General features: G+C 51.5%; 1 protein-coding gene across 4 annotated transcripts in view; it reads right to left on the bottom strand.

The window, feature by feature from the left end:
* The window catches only part of cacna1fb (calcium voltage-gated channel subunit alpha1 Fb), a 204,660-nt gene that overhangs the window by 155,055 nt on the left and 31,643 nt on the right, over positions 1–17,962 (bottom strand). For all 4 annotated transcript variants that reach the window (XM_090185540.1, XM_036989057.2, XM_090185541.1 and 1 more), the window contains exons 4-5: positions 5,625–5,764; positions 250–404 (exon numbers count right to left, since the gene is read on the bottom strand). In XM_090185540.1, coding sequence (XP_090041666.1) covers positions 250–404; positions 5,625–5,764 — 295 coding nt within the window. The remainder of the gene's footprint in view (positions 1–249; positions 405–5,624; positions 5,765–17,962) is intronic.

The following is a 17,962-nucleotide window of genomic DNA, read 5'->3' as shown; positions in this document are numbered from 1 at the left end:
TGAAAGATTACAACTACACAACCCTGCCTTCACACAAACTAGTTCCCTTCTGCTTCTGCTATGTGATTCCACAATGTGATGGAATCACAAACACTGTAAAACGTGCTTCTCCTGAAATGATCTGTTCGTTGGGAATAGTTTACACCTACAGCACATGCATATATACAGACACGTACGTGCACGACCTCCCTCAGACGCACTCACTCACTCACACTCGCAAACACACAACCCCCTCCCCCCTCTACTCACTAGGTACTCCTGAGACCAGCCGTAGGGGCCTCAGTACTCTGAAGGCTCGGAGAGCTTTGACGTCCAGACCTCCAGGCTTCCCTGGCACATGGTGGGTCGACGCAGCCTCCCCAGTGGCCTTATGGGTCATCGTCTCCAGGACGACACTGAACAGCCTGGAACACACATCATCAGCTGAGTTAGATGGCCTACAGTATAACACATCATCATCGCCATCATCATCATCATCATCATCACCACCATCATCACCTGAGTTAGATGGCCTACTGAGTAACAGATACTCTTCATCACCACCATCATCACCTGAGTTAGATGGCCTACTGAATAACACATACTCAACACCATTACCTAGGAAAAATTACAGCCCGGTAAAGTGGTGGTCAAGTATAGCCTGGTAGTCAAGTATAGCCTGGTAGTCAAGTATAGCCTGGTAGTCAAGTATAGCCTGGTAGTCAAGTATAGCCTGGTAGTCAAGTATAGTCCGGTAGTCAAGTATAGCCCGGTAGTCAAGTATTGCCTGGTAGTCAAGTATAGCCTGGTAGTCAAGTATAGCCTGGTAGTCAAGTATAGCCTGGTAGTCAAGTATAGCCTGGTAGTCAAGTATAGCCTGGTAGTCAAGTATTGCCTGGTAGTCAAGTATAGCCTGGTAGTCAAGTATAGCCTGGTAGTCAAGTATTGCCTGGTAGTCAAGTATAGCCTGGTAGTCAAGTATAGCCTGGTAGTCAAGTATAGCCTGGTGGTCAAGTATAGCCTGGTAGTCAAGTATAGCCTGGTAGTCAAGTATAGCCTGGTAGTCAAGTATAGCCTGGTAGTCAAGTATAGCCTGGTAGTCAAGTATTGCCTGGTAGTCAAGTATAGCCTGGTAGTCAAGTATAGCCTGGTAGTCAAGTATAGCCTGGTAGTCAAGTATAGCCTGGTAGTCAAGTATAGCCTGGTAGTCAAGTATAGTCCGGTAGTCAAGTATAGCCTGCTAGTCAAGAATAGCCTGGTGGTCAAGTCAGCTCATGCTTTAGCCAACACCTTGACATGACACACATCAAGACTGAGATCAGGAGGAGTTGTCTACCCCAGACTGAGATCAGGAGGAGTTGTCTACCCCAGACTGAGATCAGGAGGAGTTGTCTACCCCAGACTGAAATCAGGAGGAGTTGTCTACCCCAGACTGAGATCAGGAGGAGTTGTCTACCCCAGACTGAGATCAGGAGGAGTTGTCTACCCCAGACTGAGATCAGGAGGAGTTGTCTACCCCAGACTGAGATCAGGATAGCCTGCTTCATAGGGCCGTATTGTACAATGGTATTTTTATTTGTTATTGCTTTGTTGTTGTGCCCTATAGTGTTTTTGCAATTGCAGACTGATTCCCATCAACATGTATCCACTAAGGAGCTTTAAGCCCACTGATAGACAACGAGAGAGAGAGGAGAAGAGATAGTGAGAGAGCAAGAGAGAGAGAGAGAGAGGAAGAGAGAGAGAGAGGGAGGAGAAGAGATAGTGAGAGAGCAAGAGAGAGAAAGAGAGAGAGAGAGAGAGAGAGAGAGAGAGAGAGAGAGAGAGAGAGAGAGAGAGAAAGAGAGAGAGAAAGGGAGGAGAAGAGATAGTGAGAGAGCGAGAGAGAAAGAGAGAGAGAGAGAGAGAGCGAAAGAGAGAGCGAGAGAGGGAGGAGAGGAAAGCCAAGGGAGTCTGGGTCAGATTAAGAGACGAATAGGGACAGGGGAGGGAGAAAGAGAGGCAGTGATATGGGAGAGAAAGAGAAAGGGAGGGGGAGTGAGGGAGAGGAGAGAAAGGGAGGGGGAGAGGGAAACTGAGATGGAGAGGGGGAGTGAGGGAGAGGAGAGAGAGAGAAAGGGAGGGGGGATGGGTTTGTGTACCAGAGACTGCCCGATCATTCTAGATCCAGATTAACCATAAGCAGGAGAGAGAGCAAAGGGAAGAGATGGAGGAGATGAGGGGGGTTGGAGGAGAGATGGAGGGCTGGAGGAGAAATGGAGGGATGGAGGAGAGGAGCAGAGATGGAGAAGAGGGGCAACGATGGAGGGATGAAGGAGAGGAGCAGAGATGGAGGGATGAAGGAGAGGAGCAGAGATGATGTGATGAAGGAGAGGGGCAGAGATGGAGGGTTGAAGGAGAGGAGCAGAGATGGAGGGATGAAGGAGAGGAGCAGAGATGGAGGGATGAAGGAGAGGAGCAGAGATGGAGGAGAGGAGGAGAGGAGCAGAGATGATGGGATGAAGGAGAGGAGCAGAGATGGAGGAGAGGAGCAGAGATGGAGGGATGAAGGAGAGGAGCAGAGATGGAGGGATGAAGAAGAGGAGCAGAGATGGAGGAGAGGAGGAGAGGAGCAGAGATGGAGGGATGAAGGAGAGGAGCAGAGATGAAGGAGAGGAGCAGAGATGATGTGATGAAGGAGAGGAGCAGAGATGGAGGGATGAAGGAGAGGAGCAGAGATGGAGGGATGAAGGAGAGGTGCAGAGATGGAGAGATGGAGAAGAGGAGCAAAGATGGAGGGATGAAGGAGAGGAGCAGAGATGGAGGGATAAAGGAGAGGAGCAGAGATGGAGGGATGAAGGAGAGGAGCAGATATGATGGGATGAAGGAGAGGAGCAGATATGATGGGATGAAGGAGAGGAGCAGAGATGGAGAGATGGAGAAGAGGAGCAAAGATGGAGGGATGAAGGAGAGGTGCAGAGATGGAGAGATGGAGAAGAGGAGCAAAGATGGAGGGATGAAGGAGAGGAGCAGAGATGGAGGGATAAAGGAGAGGAGCAGAGATGGAGGGATGAAGGAGAGGAGCAGAGATGAAGGAGAGGAGGAGAGGAGCAGAGATGGAGGGATGAAGGAGAGGAGCAGAGATGGATGAGAGGAGGAGAGGAGCAGAGATGGAGGGATGAAGGAGAGGAGCAGAGATGGAGGAGAGGAGCAGAGATGGAGGAGAGGAGCAGAGATGGAGGGATGAAGGAGAGGAGCAGAGATGGAGGGATGGAGAAGAGGAGCAGAGATGGAGGGATGGAGAAGAGGAGCAGAGATGGAGGGATGAAGGAGAGGAGCAGAGATGGAGGAGAGGAGCAGAGATGGAGGGATGAAGGAGAGGAGCAGAGATGGAGGGATGGAGAAGAGGAGCAGAGATGGAGGGATGAAGGAGAGGAGCAGAGATGGAGGGATGAAGGAGAGGAGCAGAGATGGAGGAGAGGAGGAGAGGAGCAGAGATGGAGGGATGAAGGAGAGGAGCAGAGATGGAGGAGAGGAGCAGAGATGGAGGGATGAAGGAGAGGAGCAGAGATGGAGGGATGGAGAAGAGGAGCAGAGATGGAGGGATGAAGGAGAGGAGCAGAGATGGAGAGATGGAGAAGAGGAGCAAAGATGGAGGGATGAAGGAGAGGAGCAGAGATGGAGGGATAAAGGAGAGGAGCAGAGATGGAGGGATGAAGGAGAGGAGCAGATATGATGGGATGAAGGAGAGGAGCAGATATGATGGGATGAAGGAGAGGAGCAGAGATGGAGAGATGGAGAAGAGGAGCAAAGATGGAGGGATGAAGGAGAGGTGCAGAGATGGAGAGATGGAGAAGAGGAGCAAAGATGGAGGGATGAAGGAGAGGAGCAGAGATGGAGGGATAAAGGAGAGGAGCAGAGATGGAGGGATGAAGGAGAGGAGCAGAGATGGAGGAGAGGAGGAGAGGAGCAGAGATGGAGGGATGAAGGAGAGGAGCAGAGATGGATGAGAGGAGGAGAGGAGCAGAGATGGAGGGATGAAGGAGAGGAGCAGAGATGGAGGAGAGGAGCAGAGATGGAGGAGAGGAGCAGAGATGGAGGGATGAAGGAGAGGAGCAGAGATGGAGGGATGGAGAAGAGGAGCAGAGATGGAGGGATGGAGAAGAGGAGCAGAGATGGAGGGATGAAGGAGAGGAGCAGAGATGGAGGAGAGGAGCAGAGATGGAGGGATGAAGGAGAGGAGCAGAGATGGAGGGATGGAGAAGAGGAGCAGAGATGGAGGGATGAAGGAGAGGAGCAGAGATGGAGGGATGAAGGAGAGGAGCAGAGATGGAGGAGAGGAGGAGAGGAGCAGAGATGGAGGGATGAAGGAGAGGAGCAGAGATGGAGGAGAGGAGCAGAGATGGAGGGATGAAGGAGAGGAGCAGAGATGGAGGGATGGAGAAGAGGAGCAGAGATGGAGGGATGAAGGAGAGGAGCAGAGATGGAGGGATGAAGGAGAGGAGCAGAGATGGAGGAGAGGAGCAGAGATGGAGGAGAGGAGGAGAGGAGCAGAGATGGAGGGATGGAGGAGAGGAGCAGAGATGGATGAGAGATTGAGGAGAGGGATGGAAGAGAGGGATGGAGGAGAGAGATGGAGGAGAGATGGAGGAGAGTTGGAGGAGAGATTGAGGAGACATTGAGGAGAGATGGAGGAGAGATGGAGGAGACATTGAGGAGACATTGAGGAGAGATTGAGTAGAGAGATTGAGGAGAGAGATTGAGGAGAGATGGAGGAGAGAGATGGAGGAGAGTTGGAGGAGAGATTGAGGAGAGAGATGGAGGAGAGATGGAGTAGAGATGGAGGAGAGATGGAGGAGAGATGGAGGAGAGATGGAGGAGAGATGGAGGAGAGATGGAGGTGAGATGGAGGAGAGAGATGGAGGAGAGATGGAGTAGAGATGGAGGAGAGAGATGGAGGAGAGAGATGGAGGAGAGATGGAGGAGAGATGGAGGAGAGATGGAGGAGAGATGGAGGAGAGAGATGGAGGAGAGATGGAGGAGAGATGGAGGAGAGATGGAGGTGAGATGGAGGAGAGAGATGGAGGAGAGAGATGGAGGAGAGAGATGGAGGAGAGATGGAGGAGAGATGGAGGAGAGATGGAGGAGAGAGATGGAGGAGAGATGGAGGAGAGAGATGGAGGAGAGATGGAGGAGAGATGGAGGAGAGATGGAGGAGAGAGATGGAGGAGAGATGGAGGAGAGATGGAGGAGAGATGGAGGAGAGATGGAGGAGAGAGATGGAGGAGAGATGGAGGAGAGATGGAGGAGAGAGATGGAGGAGACATTTAGGGGACATTGAGGAGAGATGGAGGAGAGATTGAGGAGAGATGGAGGAGAGAGATGGAGGAGAGAGATGGAGGAGAGAGATGGAGGAGAGATGGAGGAGAGATGGAGGAGAGAGATGGAGGAGACATTTAGGGGACATTGAGGAGAGATGGAGGAGAGATGGAGGAGAGAGATGGAGGAGACATTTAGGGGACATTGAGGAGAGATGGAGGAGCCATTGAGGAGAGATGGAGGAGAGATAGAACGTGGTAACAATGAAAAGGGGAGAAGACAACCTTAAGAGGTAGTGGACGATTCTAACAATACGAGTTGGAGCAGGTAAAATGACCATTCTGTTTTACCCGACGATGACAATGACAAAGTCCAACAAGTTCCATCCGTTGCGAATGTAGGAGCTGGGGTGCATCACTAAGCCGTAAGCCAAGATCTTCAGAAAGGTCTCGATGGTGAAGATAATCAGAAACACATATTCCACTTGTTCCTGGAGAAAGAAGAGACAAAGAAACAATATCAGACGTTACATCTGTGAATTCAACATTTCCACCAGGCGGGCAGGAACAACATACTTATTTTATTAAGTACGATGAGAGTGTATGCTAAATTACGCAGATGTAAAAAGTGAAAGGAACAGTCTATGAGAGGGGCTTTGTGAGAGATCTGGCCGAAAGGAACAGTCTATGAGAGGGGCTTTGTGAGAGATCTGGCTGAAAGGAACAGTCTATGAGAGGGGCTTTGTGAGAGATTTGGCTGAAAGGACTAGTCTATGAGGGGGTTTGTGAGAGATCTGGCTCAAAGGACCTGTCTATGAGAGGGGCTTTGTGAGAGATCTGGCTGAAAGGACCAGTCTATGAGAGGGGGTTTGTGAGAGATCTGGCTGAAAGGAACAGTCTATGAGAGGGGCTTTGTGAGAGATCTGGCTCAAAAGGAACAGTCTATGAGAGGGGCTTTGTGAGAGATCTGGCTGAAAGGAACAGTCTATGAGAGGGGCTTTGTGAGAGATCTGGCTAAAAGGACCAGTCTATGAGAGGGGGTTTGTGAGAGATCTGGCTAAAAGGACCAGTCTATGAGAGGGGCTTTGTGAGAGATCTGGCTAAAAGGACCAGTCTATGAGAGGGGCTTTGTGAGAGATCTGGCTAAAAGGACCAGTCTATGAGAGGGGCTTTGTGAGAGATCTGGCTAAAAGGACCAGTCTATGAGAGGGCTTTGTGAGAGATCTGGCTCAAAAGGACCAGTCTATGAGAGGGCTTTGTGAGAGATCTGGCTCAAAAGGACCAGTCTATGAGAGGGGGTTTGTGAGAGATTTGGCTGAAAGGACCAGTCTATGAGGTGGTTTGTGAGAGATCTGGCTGAAAGGACCAGTCTATGAGGGGGTTTGTGGGAGATCTGGCTCAAAAGGACCCGTCTATGAGAGGGCTTTGTGAGAGATCTGGCTGAAAGGACCAGTCTACGAGGGGCTTTGTGAGAGATCTGGCTGAAAGGAACAGTCTATGAGAGGGGCTTTGTGAGAGATCTGGCTGAAAGGACTAGTCTATGAGAGGGGCTTTGTGAGAGATCTGGCTCAAAAGGACCAGTCTATGAGAGGGGGTTTGTGAGAGATCTGGCTGAAAGGACCAGTCTACGAGGGGCTTTGTGAGAGATCTGGCTGAAAGGAACAGTCTATGAGAGGGGCTTTGTGAGATATCAGGCTCAAAAGGCCCAGTCTATGAGAGGGGCTTTGTGAGAGATCTGGCTCAAAAGGACCAGTCTATGAGAGGGGCTTTGTGAGAGATTTGGCTGAAAGGACTAGTCTATGAGGGGGTTTGTGAGAGATCTGGCTGAAAGGACCAGTCTATGAGGGGGTTTGTGAGAGATCTGGCTGAAAGGACCAGTCTATGAGGGGGTTTGTGAGAGATCAGGCTCAAAAGGACCAGTCTATGAGAGGGGCTTTGTGAGATATCAGGCTAAAAGGACCAGTCTATGAGAGGGGCTTTGTGAGAGATCTGGCTCAAAAGGACCAGTCTATGAGAGGGGCTTTGTGAGAGATTTGGCTGAAAGGACTAGTCTATGAGGGGGTTTGTGAGAGATCTGGCTGAAAGGACCAGTCTATGAGAGGGGCTTTGTGAGAGATCTGGCTGAAAGGACCAGTCTATGAGAGGGGCTTTGTGAGAGATTTGGCTGAAAGGACTAGTCTATGAGGGGGTTTGTGAGAGATCTGGCTGAAAGGAACAGTCTATGAGAGGGGCTTTGTGAGAGATCAGGCTCAAAAGGACCAGTCTATGAGAGGGGCTTTGTGAGATATCAGGCTCAAAAGGACCAGTCTATGAGAGGGGCTTTGTGAGATATCAGGCTCAAAAGGACCAGTCTATGAGAGGGGCTTTGTGAGAGATCTGGCTGAAAGGACCAGTCTATGAGAGGGGCTTTGTGAGAGATCTGGCTGAAAGGAACAGTCTATGAGAGGGGGTTTGTGAGAGAGCGTGTGAGGTAGTTGCTACATCTTTTTACTGAATATTATTAGACAGTAGACAGTACAGTTAGTCTTGAGCCAACCCAGAGAGAGGACTGTAGAATGTGTTTGGTATTAGAGGACTGTAGACTGTGTTTGGTATTAGAGGAGAGGACTGTAGAATATGTTTGCTAGTAGAGGAGAGGACTGTAGAATAAGTTTGCTAGTAGAGGAGAGGACTGTAGAATGTGTTTGGTATTAGAGGACTGTAGACTGTGTTTGGTATTAGAGGAGAGGACTGTAGAATATGTTTGCTAGTAGAGGAGAGGACTGTAGAATATGTTTGCTAGTAGAGGAGAGGACTGTAGAATATGTTTGCTAGTAGAGGAGAGGACTGTAGAATATGTTTGCTAGTAGAGGAGAGGACTGTAGAATATGTTTGGTATTAGAGGACTGTAGAATATGTTTGCTAGTAGAGGAGAGGACTGTAGAATGTGTTTGGTATTAGAGGACTGTAGAATATGTTTGCTAGTAGAGGAGAGGACTGTGGAATATGTTTGCTAGTAGAGGAGAGGACTGTAGAATATGTTTGCTAGTAGAGGAGAGGACTGTGGAATATGTTTGCTAGTAGAGGAGAGGGCTGTAGAATATGTTTGCTAGTAGAGGAGAGGACTGTAGAATATGTTTGCTCGTAGACAAAGGAGTTAGTGAGCCTTTCACAGGATTACCAGTCTGCCATTATCCCTCTCTCTGTCTCTCCGTAACTCTTTGTCTTGATGGATTGGCACACACACTGCCCAGACCTGACACACACACACTGCACAGACCTGACACACACACATCGCCCAGACCTGACACACACACACACACACGGATACATACACACACAGAGACACTGCCTCACACATACACACACACTGGCCTGGCCTGCTACTACAAACACATATGTGCGCATTTGCACACATACACAGAGACAGGCAAACACACACGTCCCTCCCTCACATACAGTCACTCTATTGACTCTTCTAGAGTGACACACACACACACACACGTCCCTCCCTCATATACATAGACTCTTCTAGAGTGATACATGGGCTTCAGACCCCTTGACTTCTTCCACATGTTGTAACGTTACAGCCTTATTCTGAAATACATGAAATAAAAACATTTCCTCAGCAATCTACACACCATACCCCGATAAGGACAAAGCGAAAACAGTTTTTAGAAACGTTTGCAAATGTATTAAAAATGAAAAACAATAATACCTTATTTAAGTATTCAGATCCTTTGCTATGAGATTTAAAATCGATCTCAGGTGCTTCCTGTTTTCATTGATCATCCTTGAGATGTTTCTACAACTTGATTGGACTCCACCTGTGGTAAATTCAATTGATTGGACATGATTTGGAAAGGCACACACCTGTCTATATAAGGTCCCACAGTTGACAATGCATGTCAGAACAAAAACCAAGCCATGAGGTCAAAGGAATTGTCTATAGAGCTCCGAGACAGGATTGTGTCGAGCACAGATCTGGGGAAGGGTACCAAAACATTTCTGCAGCATTGAAGGTCCCCAAGAATACAGTGGCCTCCATCATTCATAAACGGAAGAAGTTTGGAACCAACAAGACCGAGAGATATTTGGGGGATACAACCTTCCCAGATCTGCAGATTTTGCGGTGAAGAGGCAGAGTCATTCGATCATGTATTTTGGTACTGTCCATACGTAGCTTGTTTTTTGGTCACAGGTCCGTGAATGGCGGAAGAATTGCAACATTTACCTGGAGCTAACCTTGCAGGTAGCACCACCAGGTGATCTGAAAAGTCATAGTCTTATAATCTCCACCCGGCACAGCCAGAAGAGGACTGGCCACCCCTCAGAGCCTGGTTCCTCTCTAGGTTTCTTCCTAGGGTTTTGGCCTTTCTAGGGAGTTTTTCCTAGCCACCGTGCTTCTACACCTGCATTGCTTGCTGTTTGGGGTTTTAGGCTGGGTTTCTGTACAGCACTTTGAGATATCAGCTGATGTACGAAGGGCTATATAAATAAATTTGATTTGATAGTCAATCGATCAATAATATATTCATACTTTTAGCAACAAAAAAAAATAAAAGTTTATTATGGGAATAGAAAGGTTCAGAACTTTTATGAAACAGTTAAAACATAACGACTGTAATGACTTTCTTCCTGGGAAGGAGAGGCGGACCAAAACGCAGCGTGGTTACAGTTCATGTTATTTTAATAAGGTAACTCAACATGAACAGAATACAAAACAATGAACGTGAACACCGAAACAGTCCTAACTGGTGCAGAAAACACACTGTACCTAACTGGTACAGTCCTAACTGGTACAGAAAACACACTGTACCTAACTGGTACAGTCCTAACTGGTACAGAAAACACACTGTACCTAACTGGTACAGTCCTAACTGGTACAGTCCTAACTGGTGCAGAAAACACACTGTACCTAACTGGTACAGTCCTAACTGGTACAGTCCTAACTGGTGCAGAAAACACACTGTACCTAACTGGTACAGTCCTAACTGGTACAGTCCTAACTGGTACAGTCCTAACTGGTGCAGAAAACACACTGTACCTAACTGGTACAGTCCTAACTGGTACAGTCCTAACTGGTGCAGAAAACACACTGTACCTAACTGGTACAGTCCTAAGTGGTACAGTCCTAACTGGTGCAGAAAACACACTGTACCTAACTGGTACAGTCCTAAGTGGTACAGTCCTAACTGGTACAGTCCTAACTGGTGCAGAAAACACACTGTACCTAACTGGTACAGTCCTAAGTGGTACAGTCCTAACTGGTACAGTCCTAACTGGTACAGTCCTAACTGGTACAGAAAACACACTGTACCTAACTGGTACAGTCCTAACTGGTACAGTCCTAACTGGTACAGTCCTAACTGGTGCAGAAAACACACTGTACCTAACTGGTACAGTCCTAACTGGTACAGTCCTAACTGGTACAGTCCTAACTGGTGCAGAAAACACAACGACAGGAAACAACCACCCACACAAAAACCCAACACAAAACAGTCTACCTAAACATGGTTCCCAATCAGAGACAATGACTGACACCTGCCTCTGATTGAGAAACCATATCAGGCCAAACATAGAAATAGACAAACCCAGACACACAACATAGAATGCCCACCCGGCTCACGTCCTGACCAACACTAAAACAAGGCAAACACACAAGAACTATGGTCAGAACGTGACAATGGCAAGTAGAAATCCAACATGGATGGTGTTGTGGGAAAGACGGGTTGAACGGAGCTGAAGATTACGAATACTAACAACTAATAACAACTAATAACAACTAATAACAACTAATAACAACTAATAACAACTCATGTAAAACCTACCGTGTAGGTAAAACGTATATAGGTTCAGTTTAGTGAAAGAAATAGATGGTTGAGATTAGAGGAAGGACAGGAGGAAAAACAAAACAAAATATATAACTATTAAAATAGACTGTAATATCTGTAAAATGTATATAGTTTGTATAAGCAGGAAGTAGAAGCCTAAGCGTTGTTGTTCATTGGTTTACTCTGATTAGGGGAGTAGTGGGGTTAGAAAATAAAGGAAAATGTAATTTAAAAAAAATTGTATTTATATGTATGTATGTGTATAGCATAATATATACTGTACTGCTGTAACTAGAACCGAAGAGAAATCTCTCGGGAGGTAATACAATCAACATTTGATTGTGAGGTCGGGTTAATTAACAAAAGGACTTGTTATCTCAATCACACCATGAGCAGTTAATCATGAAACATACACCAACACCTTTCTTCTTCCCAAGGAGGTCTTTATTCCTGTCTGTGTGATGAACTGTGAATCCAGATGGCGAGAGCCATGATTCTGTGAAACAGAGTATGTTACAGTCCCTGATGTCGCTCTGGAAAGAGATCCTCGCCCTGAGCTCGTTTACTTTATTGTCCAGGGACTGAACAATAACGAGTAATATACTCGGAAGCGGTGGGTGGTGTGCACGCCTCCTGAGTCGGACTAGAAGTCCAAATACCTCTTCTCCGCCAGCGGTGTCTTGGAGCAGCCTCTGGGATAAATACAACTGCCCTGGGGTGTACAAACAAAGGATCCAATTCGGGACAGTCGTATTTCTGGTCGTAATGCTGGTGAGTTACCGCCGCTCTGATATCCAAAAGTTATTTCTGTCTGTATGTAGTAATACAAAAATCTTCATGGGATAATAATGTAAGAAATAACACACCAAAAAAATAAAAAATACTGCAAAGTTGCTTTGGAGCTAGAAGCAGAGCTGTCTGTCGGCACCATCTAGACATTCTCAACAAGCAAGATACATTAGCCTAGTGGTTAGAGCGTAGGACTAGTAACCGAAAGGTTGCAAGATCGAATCCCTGTGCTGACAAGGTACAAATCTGTTGTTAACTGCTCCTGAGTAAGGCAGTCAACCTGTTGTTCCTAGGCTGTCATTGTACATAATAATTTGATCTTAACTGACTTGTTTGGTTAAAATGTTTTAGTTTTTTTAGTGGCATCACAGGATGTCTGAATAGTTCAGAGTAGTGTGTCTTTGGTATCCTTAACGGAGAGCTCTTTGAAGATGGCGATGGATAGCCTACTTGAACAAGCTAAATAAATTATACAGGTATACAAATCATGGAAAGAGACACACATATGTGAAGCTGCTCAACCAGGTAAATTGGGGAAAAAGCATTTAAAAAAAAAATGTTTACGAGGTTCACTGGCACATCTCTTATTCCGAGGGGACCGTCACGACTGCGTCGCGGCTGGGTAGGCTGCTCTCAACATCCACGTCATTACCAACTGCGTCACCGTTAAGACCAGCGTTTTGGTCGCTCTTATTAAATATCTGTAGTTGCACTGACCGAAATGCACTGACCGAAACATTGGCACATGTCAAATATATCCAACCCTCCCAGCCTCAGCCCTAGACCCAGTCCCAGTCCCTGTCCCAGCCTCAGCCCTAGACCCAGTCCCAGTCCGTGTCCCAGCCTGAGCCCTAGACCCAGTCCCAGCCCTAGACCCAGTCCCAGTCCCTGTCCCAGCCTCAGCCCTAGACCCAGTCCCAGTCCCAGCCTCAGCCCTAGATCCAGTCCCAGTCCCAGCCTCAGCCCTAGACCCAGTCCCAGACCCTGTCCCAGCCTCAGCCCTAGACCCAGTCCCAGTCCGTGTCCCAGCCTCAGCCCTAGACCCAGTCCCAGCCCTAGACCCAGTCCCAGTCCCAGTCCCAGACTCAGCCCTAGACCTAGTCCCAGTCCCTGTCCCAGCCTCAGCCCTAGACCCAGTCCCAGTCCCAGCCTCAGCCCTAGACCCAGTCCCAGTCCCAGCCTCAGCCCTAGATCCAGTCCCAGTCCCAGCCTCAGCCCTAGAGCCAGTCCCTGTCCCTGTCCCAGCCTCAGCCCTAGACTCAGTCCCAGTCCCAGCCTCAGCCCTAGACCCAGTCCCAGTCCCTGTCCCAGCCTCAGCCCTAGAACCAGTCCCTGTCCCAGCCTCAGCCCTAGACCCAGTCCCTGTCCCAGCCTCAGCCCTAGACCCAGTCCCAGTCCCTGTACCAGCCTCAGCCCTAGACCCAGTCCCAGTCCCTGTACCAGCCTCAGCCCTAGACCCAGTCCAAGTCCCTGTCCCAGCCTCAGCCCTAGACCCAGTCCCAGTCCCTGTCCCAGCCTCAGCCCTAGACCCAGTCCCAGTCCCTGTTCCAGCCTCAGCCCTAGACCCAATCCCAGCACTAGACCTAGTCCCAGTCCCTGTCACAGCCTCAGCCCTAGACACAGTCCCAGTCCCTGTCCCAGCCTCAGCCCTAGAACCAGTCCCAGTCCCTGTCCCAGCCTCAGCCCTAGACCCAGTCCCAGTCCCTGTCCCAGCCTTAGCCCTAGACCCAGTCCCAGTCCCTGTCCCAGCCTCAGCCCTAGACCCAGTCCCAGTCCCTGTCCCAAACTCAGCCCTAGACCCAGTCCCTGTGCCAGCCTCAGCCCTAGACCCAGTCCCAGTCCCTGTCCCAGCCTCAGCCCTAGACCCAGTCCCAGTCCCAGCCTCAGCCCTAGATCCAGTCCCAGTCCCAGCCTCAGCCCTAGAACCAGTCCCTGTCCCTGTCCCAGCCTCAGCCCTAGACTCAGTCCCAGTCCCAGCCTCAGCCCTAGACCCAGTCCCAGTCCCTGTCCCAGCCTCAGCCCTAGACCCAGTCCCTGTCCCTGTCCCAGCCTCAGCCCTAGACCCAGTCCCTGTCCCATCCTCAGCCCTAGACCCAGTCCCAGTCCCTGTACCAGCCTCAGCCCTAGACCCAGGCCCAGTCCCTGTACCAGCCTCAGCCCTAGACCCAGTCCCAGTCCCTGTCCCAGCCTCAGCCCTAGACCCAGTCCCAGTCCCTGTTCCAGCCTCAGCCCTAGACCCAGTCCCAGTCCCTGTTCCAGCCTCAGCCCTAGACCCAATCCCAGCACTAGACCCAGTCCCAGTCCCTGTCCCAGCCTCAGCCCTAGACCCAGTCCCAGTCCCTGTCCCAGCCTCAGCCCTAGACCCAGTCCCAGTCCCTGTCCCAGCCTCAGCCCTAGAACCAGTCCCAGTCCCTGTCCCAGCCTCAGCCCTAGACCCAGTCCCAGTCCCTGTCCCAGCCTCAGCCCTAGACCCAGTCCCTGTCCCAGCCTCAGCCCTAGATCCAGTCCCTGTCCCTGTCCCAGCCTCAGCCCTAGACCCAGTCCCTGTCCCAGCCTCAGCCCTACACCCAGTCCCAGTCCCTGTCCCAGCCTCAGCCCTAGACCCAGTCCCAGTCCCTGTCCCAGCCTCAGCCCTAGACCCAGTCCCTGTCCCAGCCTCAGCCCTAGACCCAGTCCTTGTCCCAGCCTCAGCCCTAGACCCAGTCCCAGTCCCACCCTCAGCCCTAGACCCAGTCCCAGTCCCTGTCCCAGCCTCAGCCCTGGACCCAGTCCCAGTCCCTGTCCCAGCCTCAGCCCTAGACCCAGTCCCTGTCCCAGCCTCAGCCCTAGACCCAGTCCCTGTCCCAGCCTCAGCCTCAGCCCTAGACCCAGTCCCTGTGCCAGCCTCAGCCCTAGACCCAGTCCCAGTCCCTGTCCCAGCCTCAGCCCTAGACCCAGTCCCTGTCCCAGCCTCAGCACAAGACCCAGTCCCTGTCCCAACCCTAGACCCAGTCCCAGTCCCTGTCCCAGCCTCAGCCCTAGACCCAGTCCCAGCCTCAGCCCTAGACCCAGTCCCAGTCCCTGTCCCAGCCTCAGCCCTAGACCCAGTCCCAGTCCCTGTCCCAGCCTCAGCCCTAGACCCAGTCCCTGTCCCAGCCTCAGCCCTAGAACCAGTCCCTGTCCAAGCCTCAGCCCTAGACCCAGTCCCAGTCCCGTTCCCAGCCTCAGCCCTAGACCCAGTCCCTGTCCCAGCCTCAGCCCTAGACCCAGTCCCTGTCCCAGCCTCAGCCCTAGACCCAGTCCCAGTCCCTGTCCCAGCCTCAACCCTAGACCCAGTCCCAGTCCCTGTCCCAGCCTCAGCCCTATACCCAGTCCCAGTCCCTGTCCCAGCCTCAGCCCTAGACCCAGTCCCAGTCCCTGTCCCAGCCTCAGCCCTAGACTCAGTCCCAGTCCCTGTCCCAGCCTCAGCCCTAGACCCAGTCCCAGTCCTTGTCCCAGCCTCAGCCCTAGACCCAGTCCCAGTCCCAGCCTCAGCCCTAGACCCAGTCCCAGTCCCTGTCCCAGCCTCAGCCCTAGATCCAGTCCCAGTCCCTGTCCCAGCCTCAGCCCTAGACCCAGCCCCTGTCCCAGCCTCAGCCCTATACCCTGTCCCAGTCCCTGTCCCAGCCTCAGCCCTATACCAGTCCCAGTCCCTGTCCCAGCCTCAGCCCTAGACCCAGTCCCAGTCCCTGTCCCAGCCTCAGCCCTAGACACAGTCCCAGTCCCTGTTCCAGCCTCAGCCCTAGACCCAGTCCCTGTCCCAGCCTCAGCCCTAGACCCAGTCCCAGTCCCTATCTCAGCCTCAGCCTCAGCCCTAGACCCAGTCCCTGTCCCTGTCCAAGCCTCAGCCCTAGACCCAGTCCCAGTCCCTGTCCCAGCCTCAGCCCTAGACCCAGTCCCAGTCCCTGTCCCAGCCTCAGCCCTAGACCCAGTCCCAGTCCCTGTCCCAGCCTCAGCCCTAGACCCAGTCCCTGTCCCAGCCTCAGCCCTAGACCAAGTCCCAGTCCCTGTCCCAGCCACAGCCCTAGACCCAGTCCCAGTCCCTGTCCCAGCCTCAGCCCTATACCCAGTCCCAGTCCCTGTCCCAGCCTCAGCCCTAGACCCAGTCCCAGTCCCTGTCCCAGCCTCAGCCCTAGACCCAGTCCCAGCCTCAGCCCTAGACCCAGTCCCAGTCCCTGTCCCAGCCTCAGCCCTAGACCCAGTCCCAGTCCCTGTCCCAGCCTCAGCCCTAGACCCAGCCCCTGTCCCAGCCTCAGCCCTAGACCCAGTCCCAGCCTCAGCCCTATACCCAGTCCCAGTCCCTGTCCCAGCCTCAGCCCTATACCCAGTCCCAGTCCCTGTCCCAGCCTCAGCCCTAGACCCAGTCCCAGTCCCTGTCCCAGCCTCAGCCCTAGACCCAGTCCCAGTCCCTGTTCCAGCCTCAGCCCTAGACCCAGTCCCAGTCCCTGTCCCAGCCTCAGCCCTAGACCCAGTCACAGTCCCTGTCCCAGCCTCAGCCCTAGACCCAGTCCCAGTCCCAGCCTCAGCCCTAGACCCAGTCCCAATCCCTGTCCCAGCCTCAGCCCCTGCCAGTCCCAGCCTCAGCCCTAGACCCAGTCCCTGTTCCAGCCCCAGCACCAGCACCAGCCTCAGCCCTAGACCCAGTCCCAATCCCTGTCCCAGCCTCAGCCCCTGCCAGTCCCAGCCTCAGCCCTAGACCCAGTCCCAGTCCCTGTCCCAGCCCCTGTCCCAGCCTCAGCACCTCCCAGTTCCAGCCTCAGCCCTAGACCCAGTCCCAGTCCCTGTCCCAGCCCCTTTCCCAGCCTCAGCCCCTCCCAGTCCCAGCCTCAGCCCTAGACCCAGTCCCAGTCCCTGTCCCAGTCCCAGCCTCAGCCCTAGACCCAGTCCCAATCCCTGTCCCAGCCTCAGCCCCTCCCAGCCCCAGCCTCAGCCCTAGACCCAGTCCCAGTCCCTGTCCCAGCCCCTGTCCCAGCCTCAGCCCCTCCCAGTCCCAGCCTCAGCCCTAGACCCAGTCCCAGTCCCTGTCCCAGCCCCAGTCCCAGCCTCAGCCCCTGCCAGTCTCAGCCCCAGCCCTAACCTCTGCCCCTACACTATCCAAATGCGTTTTTACCACTCATCAAACACACTATTGTGAGGAGAGGGGGAGGGGAGAAAGAGAGAGCAAAATAGCACGAAAGAGTGAGGGGGTAGGGATGGAGGGATGGAGAGAGTGAAGGGGGGAGGAGACAGGGAGGAGAGAGAGAGTAAGCTGCTTATCAGGACATAGAGCATTTAGAGCTGTCAAACGAACAAAAAGTCTCTGTCTCTCAGTCAATCAGACAGTGTCTCTGCCAAACTAACAGACAGTATATCTGTCTCTCTGTCAAACGACCAGGCAGTCTCTCTGTATCTCTGTCAAATGAATAGAGTCTCTCTGCGAAACGAACAGACAGTCTCTCTCTCTCTCTCTCTGACAAATGAACAGACAGTATGTTTCTCTGCCAAATGAACAGACAGTCTGTCTCTCTGCCTCTCTGTCAAACACACAGACAGTCCCTCTGCCAAACAAACAGACAGTCCCTCTGTCTCACTGCCAAACAAACAGACAGTCTCTCTGTCTCCTTCAAACAAACAGACAGTCACTGTCTCTCTGTCAAATGAACTGACAGTCTCTCTGTCTTTCTGTCAAATGAACAAACAGCCACTGTCTCTCTGACAAACGAACATACAGTCTTTCTCTCTGCCAAACGAACAAAACAGCTCTCTGCACACGCAGTAGTCCATTCACTGCATTGCGTGGCAGTGGTGGCGCTGTCCATGGTGCTGAATCCCATTCAACTCAATGAGACCTTGTTAAAGTATGAAATAACACATATGGAATCATGTACTAACCAAAAAAAGTGTCAAACAAATCAAAAATATATTTTATATTTGAGATTCTTCAAATAGCCACCCTTTGCCTTGATGACAGCTTTGCACACTCTTGGCATTCTCTCAACCAGTTGTATGACGTAGTCACCTGGAATGCATTTAAACTAATTAACAGTTATATCATTAAATGAATAATATATATCCATTAATTCTTGAAGA

This window comes from Oncorhynchus mykiss, chromosome 9 (assembly GCF_057628025.1).
Source record: "Oncorhynchus mykiss isolate SJ-2025 chromosome 9, ASM5762802v1, whole genome shotgun sequence".
Lineage (NCBI taxonomy): Eukaryota > Metazoa > Chordata > Actinopteri > Salmoniformes > Salmonidae > Oncorhynchus > Oncorhynchus mykiss.
The sequence above is the reverse complement of the archived record's forward strand: the minus strand, read 5'-3'. Positions and strand labels throughout refer to the sequence as shown.